Source organism: Chironomus tepperi, unplaced genomic scaffold, assembly GCF_022539635.2.
Source record: "Chironomus tepperi strain 1889 unplaced genomic scaffold, CSIRO-AGI_Ctep_v1 contig_168, whole genome shotgun sequence".
Classification (NCBI taxonomy): Eukaryota; Metazoa; Arthropoda; class Insecta; order Diptera; family Chironomidae; genus Chironomus; species Chironomus tepperi.
The window spans coordinates 25,902-45,577 of record NW_027226290.1 but is presented as its reverse complement, the minus strand read 5'-3'; the positions used below and the strand labels follow the sequence as shown (position 1 = coordinate 45,577).

At 34.2% G+C, this 19,676-nt stretch overlaps 3 protein-coding genes across 5 annotated transcripts; 1 reads left to right on the top strand and 2 right to left on the bottom strand.

The window, feature by feature from the left end:
• Window positions 1-517: 517 nt before the first annotated feature.
• On the bottom strand, window positions 518-4,774 carry LOC139088633 (anaphase-promoting complex subunit cdh1-like). Its single transcript, XM_070637888.1, has 2 exons — window positions 4,554-4,774; window positions 518-2,634 (listed from the first exon to the last, which is right to left on the bottom strand). Exons 1-2 carry the CDS (start codon window positions 4,654-4,656, stop codon window positions 1,502-1,504), a joined length of 1,236 nt encoding a protein of 411 aa, XP_070493989.1. The 5' UTR covers window positions 4,657-4,774; the 3' UTR covers window positions 518-1,501.
• A 615-nt stretch (window positions 4,775-5,389) lies between these two features.
• On the bottom strand, window positions 5,390-8,426 carry LOC139088622 (uncharacterized). 2 transcript variants are annotated; one of them, XM_070637876.1, is made up of 3 exons: window positions 8,332-8,426; window positions 8,087-8,210; window positions 5,390-6,843 (listed from the first exon to the last, which is right to left on the bottom strand). In XM_070637876.1, exons 2-3 carry the CDS (start codon window positions 8,160-8,162, stop codon window positions 5,447-5,449), a joined length of 1,473 nt encoding a protein of 490 aa, XP_070493977.1. In that variant the 5' UTR covers window positions 8,163-8,210; window positions 8,332-8,426; the 3' UTR covers window positions 5,390-5,446. The 2 variants fall into 2 exon arrangements, with proteins under 2 accessions (XP_070493977.1, XP_070493978.1); XM_070637877.1 differs by having other exon boundaries at window positions 8,087-8,208; window positions 8,329-8,418.
• A 4,862-nt stretch (window positions 8,427-13,288) lies between these two features.
• Window positions 13,289-18,244, top strand: LOC139088643 (lysosomal proton-coupled steroid conjugate and bile acid symporter SLC46A3-like). 2 transcript variants are annotated; one of them, XM_070637898.1, is made up of 7 exons: window positions 13,289-13,308; window positions 14,769-15,157; window positions 15,916-16,043; window positions 16,189-16,336; window positions 16,883-17,277; window positions 17,338-17,558; window positions 17,763-18,244. In XM_070637898.1, exons 2-7 carry the CDS (start codon window positions 14,808-14,810, stop codon window positions 18,075-18,077), a joined length of 1,557 nt encoding a protein of 518 aa, XP_070493999.1. In that variant the 5' UTR covers window positions 13,289-13,308; window positions 14,769-14,807; the 3' UTR covers window positions 18,078-18,244. The 2 variants fall into 2 exon arrangements, with proteins under 2 accessions (XP_070493999.1, XP_070494000.1); XM_070637899.1 differs by lacking the exon at window positions 13,289-13,308 and adding an exon at window positions 13,506-13,643.
• The last annotated feature ends 1,432 nt before the right edge of the window (window positions 18,245-19,676 follow it).

Below are 19,676 nucleotides of genomic sequence, written 5' to 3'. Positions count from 1 at the left end.
AAATTCACCAAAAATCAACTCTGTTCACTATCATTATCAATCCCTACCCCATATGCAGGCATAAATAACCAATAAATTGTTTTTGGATGTCGACTTATTAAGGTTATATACTAAAAAAAATCAGGTTTTACTGCATTTAATTGAATTATTAAGACTTAATTTCACCATCATTTGACTACATCTTACTCATAGTTTTTGGACATGCTGATCATATGGCCGTAAAGACGTTCAAACGATCTACTTGAGCTTTTTGTATCAATGGGCAGTTGTAATTCAATCTAAGGCACACCTTTTGTGGATAACCTCGACTGATACTGTGTACGGTGTACGGTTCATGGCTGTTTTATCGGCAACATATGTTGATCATCTGTGCTTTATATTGATAATTTAAATTTATATTGAAAATTGGTGATAAAGAAGCTGTTTTGTGAAAAATTATAGAATAATGTCTGAAAAGAAGCTTTGTGCCTGAAACATCTAGACGAAATGACTAAAAATTGTATAAAATTAACAAAAAAAAATTCAAAATAAATTTATTTAAAACAATTTTTGAAGTTAAATTACATTAAAATTGATTTAAAATTAAGTAATTTTGTTGAAAATGGGCTCATCCTAAGTTACGTCACTTTATTGTTAGTCCAATTTACCATTTTTTTTTAAAATTAAATCAACTAGATTAGTACTGTAAATATTTTACAAATTCCTTTATTTTTATTACTGATTATAGAAAAACTCAAAATTGACTTTATTAAAGTCAACTTGACTTGACTTAAATCGAGGCAACTTGACTTAATTTATATGAATTCAACTTGACTTGAATCAATTTAAGTCATTTTGATTTGAATCAAGTCAACTTGACTTGACTCGAATAATGTCAACTCGACTTGATTCAAATTTGGTCAATTTTACTTGCCACAAATGAAGTAAACTTGTCTGAAAAGAAGTCAACTTGACTTGAATAAAATCAAATCAACTTGAGTTAACTCAAAAGAAGTCAAATTAATTTTACTTTATGTCAACTTGACTTGAATATAATAAAGTTAACTTGATCTTGCTTACATTGTCATCTTGATTTGGCTCTAATGAAATCAACTTGACTATACTCAAATTAAGTCCACTAAACTTGAATAAAATTAAGTCAACTTAAATTAACCTGACATGTCAACTTGACTTGACTCGAATAAAAAATATTGATTTAAATTAAGTCAACTTGATTCGACCTAAATGAAGTCAACTTTACTTGAATCAAAGTTATTCTACTTGACTTGACAAAATTATAGTTGACTTGGCTAGGCCAAAGTAAAGTCAATTGACTTGAAATAAATCAAATTAACTTAACTTTATTAAAATCAAATCAACTTGACTTGAATAAAATCGAGTCAACTTGACTTGACTCAAATAAAGTCAACTTGACTTGACTCATTTCAACTCAAGTCAATTTGAGAAAAAAAAATCATCAAAAAATTACAAATTTACAATTTTTACAAAATCTTCACAAAATTTATTCAGCATTTCCAATTGGATCAAGTTCATTATCGATGCTTCTATGTCCATATCGTTCCGTTGTTACCGTTGATCCTGTCGTATATCTACGTGATCTCCACGAAAATCCACCAGTGAATGGCTTCCATGTATATCCAAATGTATATTGTCCTGTAAACGGTCTATAAGATCCAACCCAGCGAGTATATGGCCTACGGGAGACACCACGTGGTGGTATGTATGTCTTTGTGGTTGGTTTTGGCTTCTTTGTGGTCGTTGTGGTTGTTGTTGTTGTTGTTTTTGGTTTTGTTGTTGTTGTTGTAGTTGTTGTTGTAGGTGCTGCAGTTGTCGACACAAATCCATGAATGACTGTATTATTAGCAAATGCAGACACAACTTCCGATCTTAATCCTTTATATTGATCAAATGTCAAATATCTCATTGTGGCAGTTCCAATTTCCTCGACAATGCTTATCATCCCCAAAATCTCATCCAGGCTCATATTCGGGTTGATTTCCTTTGTGTAATTAATCATGTGCTGCTTAATTTCGTCCGAAAATCTCATGACTGATGTCGGACCTGATGTGTTCTGCTTGAGCATTTCACTTTGGACGATTAAGGAGTTTCGGGTGGAAATTTGGTCGACTTGTTCTGCTGTCCAGTACTGGGTGTATTGATTCATGTTCTTAAGTGCTGTCATGATCTCCAGCAAGCGTGGTTCCGTTAATTGTGGTGCAAAATCTAAGAAAATGTTTGTGACTTCCTTTTGGAGTTCGTAATTTGATTGCCATGCTGTTGTTGTTGTGGCTGGTGTGGTTGTCGTTGTTGGAGGTCTTGTTGTTGTTGTTGTAGTCGTTGTAGTCGTTGTAGTCGTTGTGGTTGTAGTTGTTGGAGGAATTGTTGGACATTTTTTGGGAATTTCGGTGATTTTTTCACATTTTATTGTAGATTGTCCATCAAATATTGAGACAATGTCGTAGGAGCTCTTAAGTGCAGCTGGTAATTTCTTGTATTTGGATGTAGACACCAGTTCGTTGAAGGTATCTAGGTTGAGTTCGTGCATCTCAAGTTCTTTTCCATCAAAGTTGTTGTCGTATGTGTAGAAAAATACACCGCGGACGACTTTACGATTTGAACGACTTGCTGGTGAATCTAAATGTGAAATTAATAAAATTATGATTAATTTTGGATTTTATATCAAAGTGGGCAGGACTCCGAGAATCGGAATCAAGTGGATTTCATAGTCATATTCTCGGTCCGAGAGTCCTGCCAACTCGATACATCAAGGATAAAAACAGAGTGTGGCCGTCTCAAAATCAAATTCTTCGAACTCAACTTATTTTAAAATAAAAATTTACGTTACAAAGAAAAGTTTAAGTAACGGTCAAAAAAAATTTGAATTTTATCGACAAAAATATTTTTTTTTGAAAATAGTTAACAGTCGTTTTTATGAAAGCCACCCTCTGGATAAAAACACCAATTATTTTAAGATGAATTCAGAATTTTTTTAACAAAAAAACTCTGAAAAAGGAAGGGTTTTTCCAAAAAAATAGGGAAAAGGACCCTCAAAACTCCCTCTTGAATGCGCCCCTATTTTGAAGAGATTTATTGTATTTCTAAGCCGTACACAAGATTCTACTTGATATTGAATCTCGGAGAAAATATTCTACGACTGAGGTGTGCCGTAGCCAGAGTTGCACCTGTGACAGGCAGAAACCGTACAATTGTTAAATAATTTGTAGAGTTTTGTAAGAAAAGCCATGCAAATTATCAAGAATTTGTATGGTTTTTGTCTGTCACCGGTGCCTGTTTTGCATCTCTGGCCGTAGCACAAATAAAGGTTATCCAACATTGATATATAGCAATGATATTTATGATCTAATAAACAGACAGGAAGAAGAAGCGACAAAACAGAACTAACTCAAATGTCATAAATCGGTTAATAGATCAAACATCCAATATTAGATCATCGTGACTCTAGAACCTTAGTGTTGGATATAAACTGAATCTGACAGAAAGTCATAGTCACGTAAGTCTCCTTTCAGGCAAAGAGCGTGCTCTTAAGGGCAGAGTTAGGTGTGAGCAAAGCTAATAAACAGGATTGTTAAAGAATAATCTGTGTTACAGAATATGAACACAAATGTCACATATTCCATGTGTGGATATATGTGAAAATTTTTTGTGGATGGCAAAAGATCAAGAAAAAGACCGAATATTTCCTGGATTGGATAAGTCTAAAAGGACGAGAGATTGAGTCCTTAATATCCCGAACTAGAAGAAGCTTTCTAATGATGTCTTTAGACATTCCCTACGCGCGGCAATGAGCTCTCGTGCGCGTTATCTAAGAAAGTAAGTTTGTGAAAATTCACAAATTTTCCACTCATATCCATATATTTTTACATATGAGACATTTTCAAAATACTCCAGATTCTGTTTTTAACAACCCTGCTTGAGAACATACTCTTTGAATGTTTGAGCCTGTTACCGAATTTCAGATATATTAATCGATTTGCGCTATTCATTGCTACTGAATGTAGAAACTACTGTGTTCTATGCAGAATTGGTACAAATCCGGGAGTGGGACTCCACGGGACACAAATCGGTAATGGAGTAAGACTCAAAAAAAAAGGGATGTCTGGTATACGCTTGCGTCGGTCAACTCTGCCGCTCCAGGAAAACACAAGAGAGAAAAATGACGAAAAATCTAGCTCAAGGTTGACTTGACTCTAGTTTGAGGCTGGACTTGTTTGAATCTATTCTAAAGAGGTTCGAGAATCTGCCGTAAGGTTCAAGTCACACTGATCTAAAGCCAAGAATTTTTATGAAGTAGAACATATGAAGTAAAAATGATTGAATATCCAAAACTTGACTATGACTTGAGGCCGATTTTCATCTAATTTGGCACAAAATCAGAGTCACCCTACAAGACTTTCAGACAATTTGACTTCATGAAAATCCAACTTTAGACCAGTGTGACTTTTTGATATAAGCCCGAATTTCCAGCCATTTCTGCATCATGTGTCTTCCGGGATCAAACAAATGATCTTAAAAAACTTATTTTTTCAACTAACCTTCACAATCGAATTCCACTTCAGGCTTTGGATAGTCATAACCATCACAAAATGTCAACAGAACCACCAAAAATAGTAAAGTTATTGTTGAATGTTTATTCATTTTTTTGTCAATTTTTTCCAGCTGTTTTAACTTTTAATTTAATTAAACTGCACTTTAGGGCTGTTCCTTGATTATGACACCCGGAAAATTGTCTTTTTTGATTTTTGGATGTCTATTTTTATAGAATTAATGCAAGATTCTGCAATTCTCTCAATAAATCCTCAAACTTTCACTTTTTCCTATAATTTTATTTTCAATCCAAATCTATCCAATGACTTGCTGAAACTGACTGATATTCTCTCAACAAAAAAAAAAAAACGCACAAAATCGAATAGACCGAGTTTGATTATTCCAGTTCTCCTAATTCAGTCTTTCCAAAACAAAAAATCTAGTTTTATAAAAATAGACTCAAATGCAGAGGTTCAGAATTGCATATCATCACATATTATATAACATGCTCAATGTCTTAGGATTGAATTGCATCGTAAAATGATGAAAAATGTCAAAGATACATTTGAGATCAAGTTGACTGTCAGGCAATCAGGAGACGATGGAGAATTTTCATGCCTGACTCAACAAACTACTGAAAAATGCAATAAAATGTCAAAAAAATTATCCAAAAAAATTGCAATAAATGCAGAGGTGCTCAACCTTTTTTGTGGCGCGGTCCCCAGGTCTAACACATCTGACCATGATCCACAGTGCACTAGCACCAATCAGTACCAAATATGATCAGTGTCCCCCCATCCCAAAAAGGGTTGACCACCCCTGCACACCAATTCATCTCCTCAACTTGTATATACAAAAAAATTCACTTTATTTACATCCTCAATTTTAACAATCAACAAATTCATATTTCATTATTAATCGGGTTAAGTTCATTGATGAGACTTCTCTGCCTATATCTTTCAGTAGTTGTCGTTGATCCTGTCGTATATCTTCGTGATCTCCACGAAATTCCACCAGTGAATGGCTTCCAAGTATATCCAAATGAAAATTGTCCTGTATATTGTCTATAAGATCCAACCCAGCGAGTATATGGCACACGGGAAACTCCTGGTGGAGGTATGTATGTCTTAGTGACTGTCGTAGGCTTGGTCGTCGTTGTGGATGATGTAGTCCTTGAAGTTGTGGTCTTAGTGGGGCCTGTGTCTGGTGAGGTAGTCGAAGAGGGGCCTGTGACTGGCGTAGTAGTCTTAGTGGGTCCTGTGCCTGGTGAAGTAGTCGAAGTGGGGCCTGTGACTGGTGGAGTAGTTGAAGAGGGGCCTGTGACTGGTGTTGTAGTAGTTATAGTGGGGCCTGTGACTGGTGGAGTAGTTGAAGAGGGTCCTGTAACCGGTGGAGTAGTCGTGGAGGGACCTGTAACTGGTGGAGTAGTCTTTGTGGGGCCTGTGACTGGTGGAGTAGTCGTAGAGGGGCCTGTGACTGGTGGAGTTGTAGTTGAGGGGCCTGTGACTGGTGGAGTAGTAGTTGAGGGGCCTGTGACTGGTGGAGTAGTAGTAGAGGGGCCTGTGACTGGTGGAGTAGTTGAAGAGGGGCCTGTGACTGGTGGTGTAGTTGAAGAAGGGCCTGTGACTGGTGGTGTAGTAGTCGAGGGGCCTGTGACTGGTGGTGTAGTAGTCTTAGTGGGGTCTGTGACTGGTGGTGTAGTAGTCGAGGGGCCTGTGACTGGTGGAGTAGTAGTCGAAGAGGGGCCTGTGACTGGTGGAGTAGTCTTAGTTGGGCCTGTGACTGGTGGAGTAGTTGAAGAGGGGCCTGTGACTGGTGGAGTAGTTGAAGAGGGGCCTGTGACTGGTGGAGTAGTTTTAGTGGGGCCTGTGACTGGTGGAGTAGTCGTCGAGGGGCCTGTGACTGGTGGAGTAGTCGAAGAGGGGCCTGTAACTGGTGTAAAGGGTGTTGTGGTTGGACATGGACATAAATCCTTCACATCAGCACATTCTTGTTGACAATTGATTGATATATCGCATTTTCCATCCAAAAATGAGACTAAACTTGATGCACTTTGTGGATTTTCCGATTTTCCGACGAATTCCTTTGACTTAATTAATTTTTCAAATAATTCAGGATTCAATTCGTACTTTTCAATTCCATTTTTGTTGGGTTTGTCATCAAAAGTGTAAAAAATTACAGCTCGAATATTTTTCTTGTTTAATTGTTCCGAGTACCTTAATGCTGCAGTTGGTGGACGACTAACGTAAGTTAAGTAACGTTGTGGTGAATTTTTCAATGCTTTTCGTCTCTGTCGTTCTGTTGTGAATGAAAAAAGAGGTTTAGTGAGTCACAAAAGAGCAAGAAGATGTTCCCGAATAAATTAAATTAGCTTTTAAATGTCATTGGTTGAGGCAAAAGAGGGAAATAAGACTTTTTTAAAGGAATTAGTGAATGTCATTAACATTTTTATTAAATATATTTAAATTTTGCAGACTAGATTTAAGATCAGCACCGGTCATTGACATGGGAGAATAAGTCTGGTGGTGATTTTTGGGGTTTTGGTACGGTACAGAGTACTTTTGGGGCTGTACACTGGGGATTAGCCAGAAATATGATTTAGAGGTCAAAATACGCCCTTATCTGTGCTACATAATACCACTGTGTAGCACTAAGCCATACTAGTTGCATATCTTTACTGTATTTTACAGAGAAATTAGATTTTGAAAAGCCAAATAAATTCCGAATAATTTAATCCGATTAATCTATAGAAAATCCAGCTACAGGCCGGTGTGACTCTGAGTTGATGGAGGATTTGGCTAAATTCCGACATCATGCTTGAGTCATTTCAGTCTGGAGCTGGATTTCGGATCAATTAACCAAATTATGCTATAAAATATCTTAGAAATTGAAAATTATAATTTTTATGATTTTTTTAAAATTAAATTCTAATTTTTCTCTCTTATTTGATAGTAACTGAGCGTAAAGCATCATTTTATGGGACTTTTCTTATATCTGACACCGATCCATTTATTATCAGTTCGAGATCTGACATAGAATTTTATTTTTCATGGTGTTATTTACTGTTAGCGCAGCTAAAATGTCTCATTTTGTTGACAACAATCAGAAATTTTGTACCTCAAGAAGTTCAGATATCACTACTAACAATAAGTTTAAGTTAAAATTAGCGAAACACCATTTTAGTGCCCGACACCAAAAATTGGAGCCCATTAGATTCTACTGAACACTGGACTCCATTAGAGTCTGACTTTAGAGTCCATTTGGAGTTGGACTGTACTAAAATCTGACTCCAGAAGTAATGACAACTTCGATCTAAGTAGTGAATCACATTCCGTCCATATAACCAGCTTAGTAAGCAAATTCTAGATACAAATACAATAGTCTGTCCAGTCTTGTCACTTTGATGGATGACTTTAGTTATATTAACAATGCAGACGTTCCTTAACTTTATAGGATTATTCACATAAAATATCAAATTTCACTTCTTTAGCTCTTTAGACTCAAATGATTAATAGCTAAGTTAAATTTCTTAGGAACTTACGTCTTTCTCCATAATGGTCTGCTAAGACAGACGCGATGAATAACAGCAGAATAAAATTTTTGGTAATCCAATTCATTGTTTTTTGTTTTTTTTATTAATCCTTAATTATTTTTGGTAGTTTTCTGTGTTGAGAAAATAAATTTTTTGAATAAAATTCTTTAATTTTTTCACTTTTTTAAACTTTTTGTTTTTTTTTTTTTTTTTTAATTTTTAATTTTTTATTTTAATTTTTAGACACTAACCTTTTTATTATTTTTATTTATTGCACCAAAATATTCCATTCCTTATTAATTTAAATTAATTGTTCATCCTGATTTCACAAGAAAATTTCACTAATTTTGAATTAGAGAATTAAAAAACTTAAAAAAAATTAAAAATTTAAAGTTAAAAAACTAATTTTCTTCAAAAAGCATTTAAACAAATTGAAAGAAAATTCAATTTTTAACTTTTGAATTTTATTTTTTTAATTTAAATTTTCTGATATGTTTCAAAGTTTATTTTTTAAATTCTGATAAAATTTTCAAATTTTTTGGAGTCTTTGTCAAGTAATTTTTTGACATTTTTTTAAAAAATTGAACTTTTTTAGAAACACAAATTAAAACTTTTAAATTTTTTAAAAAAATTAATTTTTTCAACTTTTTTACAAAATGTTAAATTTTTTGATAAACAAAAGTTTTAATTTAGTAAACAATGTAAGAAAGTTTATTTGACTTTATTTTAATTTTAATTTAAGTTTGTTTAATTTAAAAACAAAATTTGATTGAAAACTTTCAACATTTTTAAATTCCTTTTTATTTTAATTTTTTAAAATTTAATTTTTTTAATTTTTTGAAACTTTTTTATTTTAGTTTTTTTTTTAATAATTTCAATTATTTTTTAAGTTTTTAAATAATTTAAATTATTGAAATTTAATTAACTTTTGGTTTAATTTTCACAAAATTTCAATTTTTTTTTTTTTTGAACTAAATTTCAATTCAATTTCAATTCGATTTAAATTTTCAAAACTCTAACTCAAAACTAACTTCACTTTAAAAATTTCAAAAAAGTCACCGCAAAAAAAAATCTCTTTTCTTTCAACTTTTATCGACCTTTAACTCTTTATGATGTTTATTCACCGAAATCCCGAATATTAATGAAAAGCTTTTTTTCATCGAAATTCATTTTTATTCCCGATGGGAATATTGAGTCATTATTTCTTTTGTTGCGATTCAAGAAGTTCTACAAGTTCGTCGTCACTTTATTCTTTTATTAACTACATCTCATTTTTCATTTTATTTCTTCCAAACATTTTGATCGACAGTGCGATAATTTGCAGCTTTATGGTGATGGCAAAGGTGAGGTCAGTTGTGACTTTTGACTTCTTATTGATGGCAATTGATGATGGGTTTATTGCTTACTGTTGCTTTAGCCAATTTGTTGCTCATTTTGCTGCTATCAAGTGCAATACTGTCACTATTTAGAGCTTCTTATTATGTCTTATTAGGAAGTCTACTCAACCTCTTACCATCTGCATAGTCAGACTCAATAACATGACCTCCTTACTTCGCTAACCGTACAGATCAACTGTAATCCATGGCCTCTCTTAGATGACGCTCAAAATTGGCTCTATAGTTGGCTTCCGACTGCCAATTACCAAAAGCAAATGCAATACTGTTTCTATTGACAGTTTCATTCCAAATTCTTTGGTAAGACATAATAACTTGACTTATTCGAGTTTCCATAGGTCGACAAAAGAATTCATGGAAAGAAGCTGTTGATAGAGACAGTATTGTATTAGATATTAGAAAATGGAAAGCGATATCCATCGATAGAGCAGATTCAGATGACATGTAAGGAGGTTATGGATCATAATTGAAATAAACATCCAGCGAAGTAAGTAAGCAAGTACAGGGATCTAAGTACAATGTGCAATGGTTTATTTTTGATTTTTGAACCGAAATCTCATTCCAGTTTCGAAATAATGAATGAAAATTTGTCAAAATTTCGCAAGATATTCAGCATGATTGCGCCATCAAGAGCAAAAATAGGCAAGTCATTTTGAAATCAGTTGATTTTGCAACAGTAACAAACTGTTGGTGGGCAGTCATTTCGGAAATTTATAACTTAAGTTATCATAATAGATACATAACCATATACAATACTAGATAAATCACGACTAAGATCATGTAATTAAGCGCATTTTTCTATACACAATCTAAAAATGTAATTAATGTATTTGATGTCTCGGTCAGACTAAGCAGGACTTCGGAAGTCGGAGTCTATCAGAATCCAGTGGAGTTTGTACTCCTGTAAGTCAAGGTGTTTTGGTGTCGGAATAGCTTCGTACTTCGGTCAAATTATTATAATATCGACCGTGGTTTTGACATTCTCTTATTGAAGCTACTAGAATATTAAGGTTGAATCTAATAGAAAGCTATGGAAAGTCGGATACACCGACAAAGTAAGAACATTATTGTCTTTTTCTTCCAGGAAAATGCGTAAATAATTTGAATATTATTGCGCATAGCTAAGAAACAAGTTTGGTATTGTCCTACCAAATATAAAACGTCGATAGTTGCTTTAATATCATCATTTCAAATTTTCGAATCAGACGTTCCACTTCTAAATCCAAAGATTGAAAAATGAAGAGTATTTTAATCATTTTGTTGGTTTTTACTGTTTCGGTTAGTGCAATGTACGGATATCGGCCCGTACCTAGAATAAATCGATTACCGTACAGACCTATACAATCGCCAATACAGTCCAGAGTTGTACAAATACCAAGACAACCCAGACCTATACCATTTTCAAAACCATCTACACAAAGAACAACAACGTACAAAATATCACCATCCTCAAAAATACAGTCACCGTTCAAATCACAACAAGGTTATAATCAAAATTCAAACGGTTCCAAGGGCCAGACACGAAAAATAGTGACTCAACTTGCAAAGCAAGGTTAGTAAAATGAAGTAATAGTTTTAATGATTTTTTTTAAAATGTTGTGCTATCCTTCAGCTGGTAAAAAGGTTGGTAATGCGATTGGTGATGTGATTCGTAACGAGTTTGGTAATTCTAATGGAGAATATAGTTATCCACAAATTCAGGATCAGTTCAATTATCAATTTAATCCAACGTTTTATCTACAGTCTGAGGAGAAGTCTGAAGAACAGCCTGAGGAACACCTTCAAGATCAGTTTTATCAGCAGTTTAATCCACAATCTTACCAACAGTCTCAGGAACAGCCATATCAATCGTATTTTAGTGAATATGTACATTTCTAAAGTTAATGACAAGTATTTCGATATCATGAGACATGAACTGTATTGTAACTGTGAAATAAAAATCTTTACAAACAAGGATGTAACCTGCATATTTAGCCATGCTTTCGTTTTGGTGCTTTACGCATAATGTCTTTCAGATCAGCACTCTTGCTCTCTTGGTGTGTATATGCTAACTCACATTTTTCGTCTACATAATCCAGGTCCTAAAGGCAACCAAATTATTTTTATTGACTCACTGCTCTTACCTTAATGCTTGTTAATGTAATTCGGGATGTTCTCTAACATATGTTATCTATACACTAAAGCATGCTTTACATCAAGATAATCGTATTTAATCTTTCAGATCCTATTATAAACTGTAAAGGTTTGTTTCTGGTGGCTTTGACAACTTTCACCATCATTAACCCTTATTAATCCATTAATCTTTCATTAACTCTGATGACCCTTAAACTTCATGGAGAGAAGCTGTTGATAGATACTAGCATAGCATTTGGTATCGGTAATTGACAAACGTATTAGAAATTCTAATTTAGGAGACGTCTTAAGGAGGTCATAAATTTCAATTCATCTGTACGACCAGCGAACAGTATTAACAACAACCCTTATAATCACATAACTTAAAGCTCTGGATCTTTTAAATCTGAATAAAGCTTTTTTTAAGGCTAAAGCTTGACTAAAATCAAAGTTTCTCAAACCTTTTTCCAAAACATGCAATACCACAGCACAACTTATCAGATGTAAATTTAATCTGTCGTTAAACTTTTTTTTCTTCAACACATCTGAAAGAAACTCGATAAACTGAATAAATAAGTCAATAGCCATCAAACTGCAATGTTTTGATCTAAAAAGTCTACTGGCTGTTGATTCTTTTTGATTATATTGATTGATGTCAATCATATAAAAGATCAAAATTAATTGTTCCAAAATATTCAAACTGATGTTGAATAAATTTAAATAATTAATATTTTGTGCATCTGATCAGAGTTGGAAGGAATTTGGGAGTACGGACTCAAATGTGTAAGAGGAGCTTAAATTCCACCTTTTTGGAATCCGGATTCTATTAAACATTGGAACTCTGTCAAAACTGAAACAGCAGGGTATTCATAAATTGGCAAACGGTAGCCAGCGATAGAGCCAGCTTCAGGAGCCAACTGAGGGATGCCATGGATCACACTTGATCTAAGTAAGTGCGAAGTAAGCGAAGTAAGTAAATAAGTAAGTAAGCAGGGTATTCAACTGCGAGAACGAGGAGGTAATGGAGGTTGGCAATTCTGTCTACGATCCTGCACTCAAATTTCGCATGCGCATCTAAAATGGACAACTTTAACTGCAACTTCTTAGACCAGATCGAACCTCTATTAGAAAGAACGCTAAAACTATATAGACCAACATTGCATGCCTGCGCATCTAAAATGGACAATTTTAACAACTTCTTGGTCGAACCCTATTAGAAAGTGAATATTCGTGGTTTTTGCATATTTTTGAATAGTTCTGCATTATTAATGAGTGACTAAGCGTGCGATTCATATTCATACATAATTTTAATGGCAAAATTTTTTTTTGAAAAAAATTAACGGTCGTTTTTGAGACAGCCACACTCTTGTTGAACTATTATCGTACCATTGGCACCATATCATTGACATATCATGTGATTCACTGTATCATACCATTGTTGTACCTAAATCGTCTCATATCATCCCATACTGTCCTAAACTCACCCCCCTGAAGCTTCCCAACCAAATTAATCCACTAAATTATGCTGACACTCATCAATACATTCATAAATTGCAATTAACACAATTAACAATTTTGAGGATTTTATTTTATTTTGTGTCTTAATTCAACATCAGTCTTTACAATTCGACATGACTGTTTATTGCTGTCTTTTTTTCATTATAAACAAAAAAAAAATTCTTAAAAAGACTCAGTCAGTTTTGCAGCCGATCTCGTCAAGATAAGGTGAGTTGTGCTTGATTGTGGAATTATTATTTTGTGCCGATTGGCTGGGTTATTAATCGTATAGATTTTGGGTTGTGAGATGTCTAATTTGAATATTATGTAAGATCAACTATTTGGGTTTTTTCGATAGAGTTAGACTCGTGGTTGATTTAAATATTGGAGGGGAATTTAGAAAGCATTCATAGTCATAGATGAGTTCAAACCAGAAATGGCAAGATTTTTAGTGTCCGGACTCCTTATGAGCAACATATAAGGAGCAGTTTTATAAATAAACTCTCAAAATTGATCAGATTCAATTATATTAATTGAGTATACTCATTAATACGCTTATTTAGGTAAGTTTGAACACTGTCTTGTTAAGGTCCAGAGTCTAGAATCTGACATCAGTTCAAACCAATCAGAATCAGTGTGGCTTCAAAATAAGTGCTGCAAAATCCCTGGTAGTAATTACATAGCATGGATGGTGTGCTGCTTGGATAGAAATGTCAACTTAGTGTATATCCTAAGTATTGATATCTTAGGGATTTTAGGGATATATTCAAAAAATCCCGGATTAAGAAAATGCAAAAGTCGCCGATTGGAAATTGCAGTTTTTAGGCCAGTTTTACATTTTAAATGTCAATTTTTAAAAATTATTTGGAAAAATTTTCATTATATTTTATAACATTTTCGCAATTTAACAGCTTATCTTTGTTCGAAAAACCTCTTTACAGTAATAAATTACAGCTCTTTTTGGAATCCCGTGATTTCCCGGAAAATCTCGAAAATTTCAATCCCGATCCCGAAAATTTACTGGGACCGGGATTCCGAGAAAGCATAAATTACATAGAATTGCAAACAAAATTCAAATCCTATGAAATGAGAGATATTTTAATCCGAAAAGTATACCATGCTCGCTGGTATACGTTGCCGTATTAACGACAAAAAGCTAAACTGCCCTGATTCAAAATGCAGTTCGTTGCATTATGTTGCTGAGCGTAACCACTGTCATAAGGTAAAATCTTGTTATAATTAAGATAACAGCTTCATTTGGCATTGTAGTGTAATTGAACAGCTGGTGTCTTCGGAAAGTAGCGTCTGACACCTTATCACATTCCCTAGCGACACAATTGGAACGATCCGCATTGAAATTGGACCAAAATCGGCTGTCATGGCACCGTCGGGGCATCTTCGTGTCTCATTCTTGATACAGCAACGTAGTGGTTCTCTAGCAATCACTATACAGTTCGGGATTAAACCTAATTGCTAGCATAATCACCTAATTGACTTAAAATCAACCCAAAACAATCCCAACCAATTCTAAAGTTCAACAAACTCGAAACTTTATCTTATTTACATTTAATTATCACCATTGATTCAACCGGCATTGTCGCGAGTCTGTTGACAGTTTGCAAACTTTTTATCGTATTTTTTTCTCTTATTTACACATATTTATTTCACAATTTTTGTTTCTCTTTTAGCAATAAAGATTAAGCCACTTGTGACTGCTTGTGTCAATTATGAGAATCATAAAAATTTTATCATCAAGTCAGCGCCAAAAAATCTTTAAATTTGCCAAAAATGTGACTGTTGAACCTCTTTTACCGTTATATATTATTGCCAGTGTCCTAACTGCATATGCAGCACAAAATTTATATCTTGATAAGGCGTGTCGTGTTAATCTTGGATATAGTGATGAGATTTGTGATGCATTGAGGAGGAAAGATTCAAATAATTTGACACATGTTGAAATTGATGTGCAGAAAGTCGTTGTGGGCATGCAGAAATGGAAAATTGTCATTCAGAGCTTTATACCGTGTTTGTTGATATTGTTTGTTGGAAGTTGGAGTGATCGACATGGACGAAGGAAGTGAGTATGTCTTGCAGGGGGGTTGTTGGGAATTTGGTGCTGATTTTGGACTTGAATGTCCAATTAAGGACTCAAATGTCCATCTTTAGACATAAATGCACAACTTAAGACACGAAATTACAGCTTTGGACTCAAATATCCAGCCTCAGGCTCAAATTTTCAGTTTTTGATTCGCATGTCCATTTTTGGACTTGAATTTCTAGTTTAAGACTCAAATAACTAGCTTTGGACTCAACTGACCAATTTTAGACTCAAATTTCTAATTTTGCACCAAAATCATCAACTTTGGACTCAAATATCCAGTTTCAGACTGAAATAAGCAACTTTGTACTCAAATTTGACTAGCTTAAGACTCAGATGCACAGCTTTAGACTCAAATGTCCAGCCAAAGACTCGAATGTCAAGCTTTGGACTCAAAGGACCAACTTTGGACTCAAAAGTCCGGTTTAAGACTCAAATGACCAGCTGTAGACTCAAATATCCAATTTTTGACTCGAATGTCCAGCCTTAAACTGAAATGTCCAATTTTAAATTCAAATGATCAGCTTTGGACTCAAATGACTAGCTTTAGACTCATTTGTCCGTCTTTGTACTCAAATGTACAGTTTTAGACCCAATTATCCAACCTTATGCTCAACTGTCCATCCATAGATCCTTAAACCTCCTTCAAGTGACCCTCAACGTCACCCCAAACATGACTAATCACCTAAATCCACCTTTAACATCTCAAAAATATCAATTATTAATTATTTTCACAGACCATGCATGTTGATACCAATTTTTGGAGAGCTTGTGTCATCAGCTGGACTTGCATTGAATGTCTACTTTAAGGATCTACCGATGGAAGTTGCTGGAATCACAGAAGCACTTTTTGAAGGAATAACAGGTCAGGAAAATGAAAATTTTTAGAAAGCTTTTAGTTGATTTTATTACATGAAATGAGCTTTTGGTCTTTATGATCATCAAGAGCTTTTAAGCTTAAGGCTTAGGTTTGAGAATATGTGGTATTGATGTGAACATTGACTTTACAGGAGGCTGGGCAACAATGCTGATGGGTGCATTCAGTTACATTGCTGATATCACGAATGAAGAGGATCGAACATTGAGAATTGGAATTGCAAATACATTTTTTTCAATTGGACTTCCGATTGCAATGGGATCGGTTGGAATATTGTTGAGGTAAATGTTTGATTGATTTGGTTATTTGGGGAACAAAAGGGGGGAACTAGATGTTTATGATTTAATTGCACTGCTCGGGTTGGTTACATACTTGACTCAAGTTGACTTGACTTCACATAAAATTCAAGTCAACTTGAATCGCATTTTCTCATAAAAAATTTGTGTGAAGCGTCGACTCAAGTTGACGTGAATTTTATGTGAAATTAAATTGACTTAAATGTTCAATGTAATATCAATTCAAGTTGACTTGCTTCTTGAATATTATGAAGTCAAGTCGACTTGAATCTTGAATTTATATGAAATCAAGTCGACTTGAAACTTGAATTTTTATGTCAAGTCAAGTAGACTTGAGTCTTGAATTTGGTTTAAAGTCAAGTCAGTTTGCATCTTGAATTATTTATCAAGTCAAGTTGACTTGAATCTTGAATTCTTTAATAATTGAAGTAGACTTGAGTCTCGAATTTTGTATGAATCAAGTTGACTTGACTTAAATTTAAATCAAGTCAAGTTGACTTGAGTCTCAAATGAATTTATTTATCCATTTAGACTTGTTGGATATTACGGCGTATTCCTTATATCAACTGTAATTCATCTTATTGCATTCATTTATGCACTTTTTTGGATCAAAGAATCATCAGAATCAAAGAAAATCTCATCAAGTCCACTTGAGTCTCCTCAAATCATCCCCAACCCAACAAAAACCAAGAAAAATTTCATTCTTGACTTTTTTGATCCAACAAATCCAATTGAAACCTTCAAAATTGTCTTCGTACGTGGACAACGACTGAAGATATCGACTCTGCTGTTTGTGGTGATTTTGGTTGTTGGACCGATGCATGGCGAGCAGGCTGTGATGTATTTATACACAAGACTCAAGTTTAACTGGAATGAAGTTGATTACAGCTTTTATTACACATTTCAAACGTTGATTACTATGTGTGGTAAGTGACAAAATTAGGAAATTTGAATTTTTACCAATTTTGGTCAATTCTGCTTCCCAGGAACCATCACAACCATCCTGCTGCTCTCAACTGTCTTGAAGATTCACGACGCACTAATCGGTGCCATTGGATCAATTTCTAAGATTCTCGCAAGCTTCATTTATGCTTTTGCTGTGACGTCATTGCAGTTTTACTTCGGACCTGTCGTTGAGTTCATTCATTATGCATCATTTATAGCTATGCGATCGATTGCATCTAAGATTGTTGGACCTGATGAACGGGTGAGTTAAATGAGGGTAAAATTCAGTTGATCTGGTCAGTGGTGGGCAATCTGTGGGCCGTGACACGTCAAAAATTCTTGAAAGTTCCAGAACCGTATGGCGTGTATGGTTCTGGCTGAGGTTACCGGCACTGCATCTCAAACAAATTCTTGACAATTTTAGTCAAATTTTTGATCAAATTTCTAATTCAATCCACAATTCCAGGCACGTCTGAACTCCTTAGTTGGTCTCATTGAGTCACTAGCACCATCCATCTATGGACCAATGTACAGTAAGATCTACGATGTAACAATAACAGTGTTTCCGGGTGCATTTTATCTTGTTGGTAGTGGACTTAAAGTTATGGCTTTAATGATATTCATAAAGATGTATATTTCGTATAAAAGAAGGCAGAATGTGTCGTATGATGTACAGGATGAGGCAAAAGACAGCAATAGATTGTCAGAGACTGAACATGTTGATGGAAAACATAAGACGATTTTTACTATTGGGGATGTGTTGAGTCTTCATGTTACATAAGGGAAGTGGGGTATTTTTAATTTATAAGGGGTTGTTCACTTGGCAGGTAACGAGCAAAATCTAAATGATGATCAATTAATGTTGATCAATCAACAACTACTTAATGCGTTATGTTATAAGTGAACAGACCCCATAATGAACTGATTGAGACTTAAAATATGTTGATAAATAAGATGAAATTTATGGAATAAAGAATTTTATATTTTTGTAGGATTTTTATATCAATTATTGTTATTATTAAGATATTAACTGAATATTAGGATAACCCAGTGCTGTCTAATATGTGTACAGCCAAAATTTCGTCGAGTGGACTTCTTTTGTCCCTTTTGAATACCTTTGTGCATTCTCGGAATGTAACTCTTACTTGGTATCGGCGTTGATCCGACTATAGACCGGGTTTTTGATTGATTAACCAATTTGTGCTTTAGGAGTTGTAATCTTTATGATGCTTTCGTTCTTAAGATCATATGGACTCTCTTCGACACTTTTGGGTTCCATCCCCACCCAACTTCATCTAAAAACTTCCCTGATACCAAGGAACTTGAGGTATATTCAGAATAAGGTTTCACAAAGTCTCGATCTCCACAAATTTCGATGGAATTTCCAAGATGGGGGTCTTGACCTATGCATCGTGAACTCTTAATTCAGAAGGACTTGCGTGGGGGTAAGGTCGAAAAAGATTGTAGGTCAAAACTGTTCCCGGTTTTTGACAAAATTTTGATGGTTGAAACGTCTTGTTTTGTGTGGATTCCTGGATTTATGGAAGAAAATTGAAAAATTTATAAGAAAATTGATCAAAAATTCAAGAAAATTTACAAAAATTTGACAAAAATTTACTAAAAATGACAATTGTCATCAAAAATTATTCAAGAATTCGACACATTTTATCAGTAGAGTATTTTTTGAGCATTTCAGGAAATTTTCTGGCTGCACCCCTATTTTGTCCATTTTTTAGGTCATATTAGACCTTTTTGGATACCCAAAGACTTCAAGACCCTTTAAAAATCAATAAGATACCTTCATACTTACCTGACTACGTCTACTTACTCACAGTATTATCGAGTCACTGATAACAACATGATAAGATAATTTATCAATTTCTTTTTATTACTAAGAAATAAATCGTGCACACATGCAGTGTTTTAGTTGAATTTGATTTAGAACGACAGGTTTTTTAGTCAATTTTGTCAGTTTCAATAATTGTTATTAATTAGTTAGTGAATAAAATTGCGGATTCAGCACAATAAAATGCAAAACGATGAGAATTTCATCAATAATGCTCAAAAAATCGCCACTGAGTCATGGATGACTTTAAATTGTGAAAACTTGAATGACGATTTTGATTTAATAATTCAGCAGATAACAGCCATTAAACTAAATAATCCAAGTGATGTGCTGATGATCAAAATAAGCACAAATGTCGCAAATGAGTTTTGTTCAATTAATTTGAAGAAATTTCAACAAAAATTTAAAAATAAGTCAATTGTGATTTTTGTGGCTGAAAAATGTGACAAAAAGTTTCTGATTTATTGGAAGTCGAAGGATATTCGGCAGGTTTTGAGTCTTGGGGCTTATAGGGATGAGTTTGTGGAAGATGAT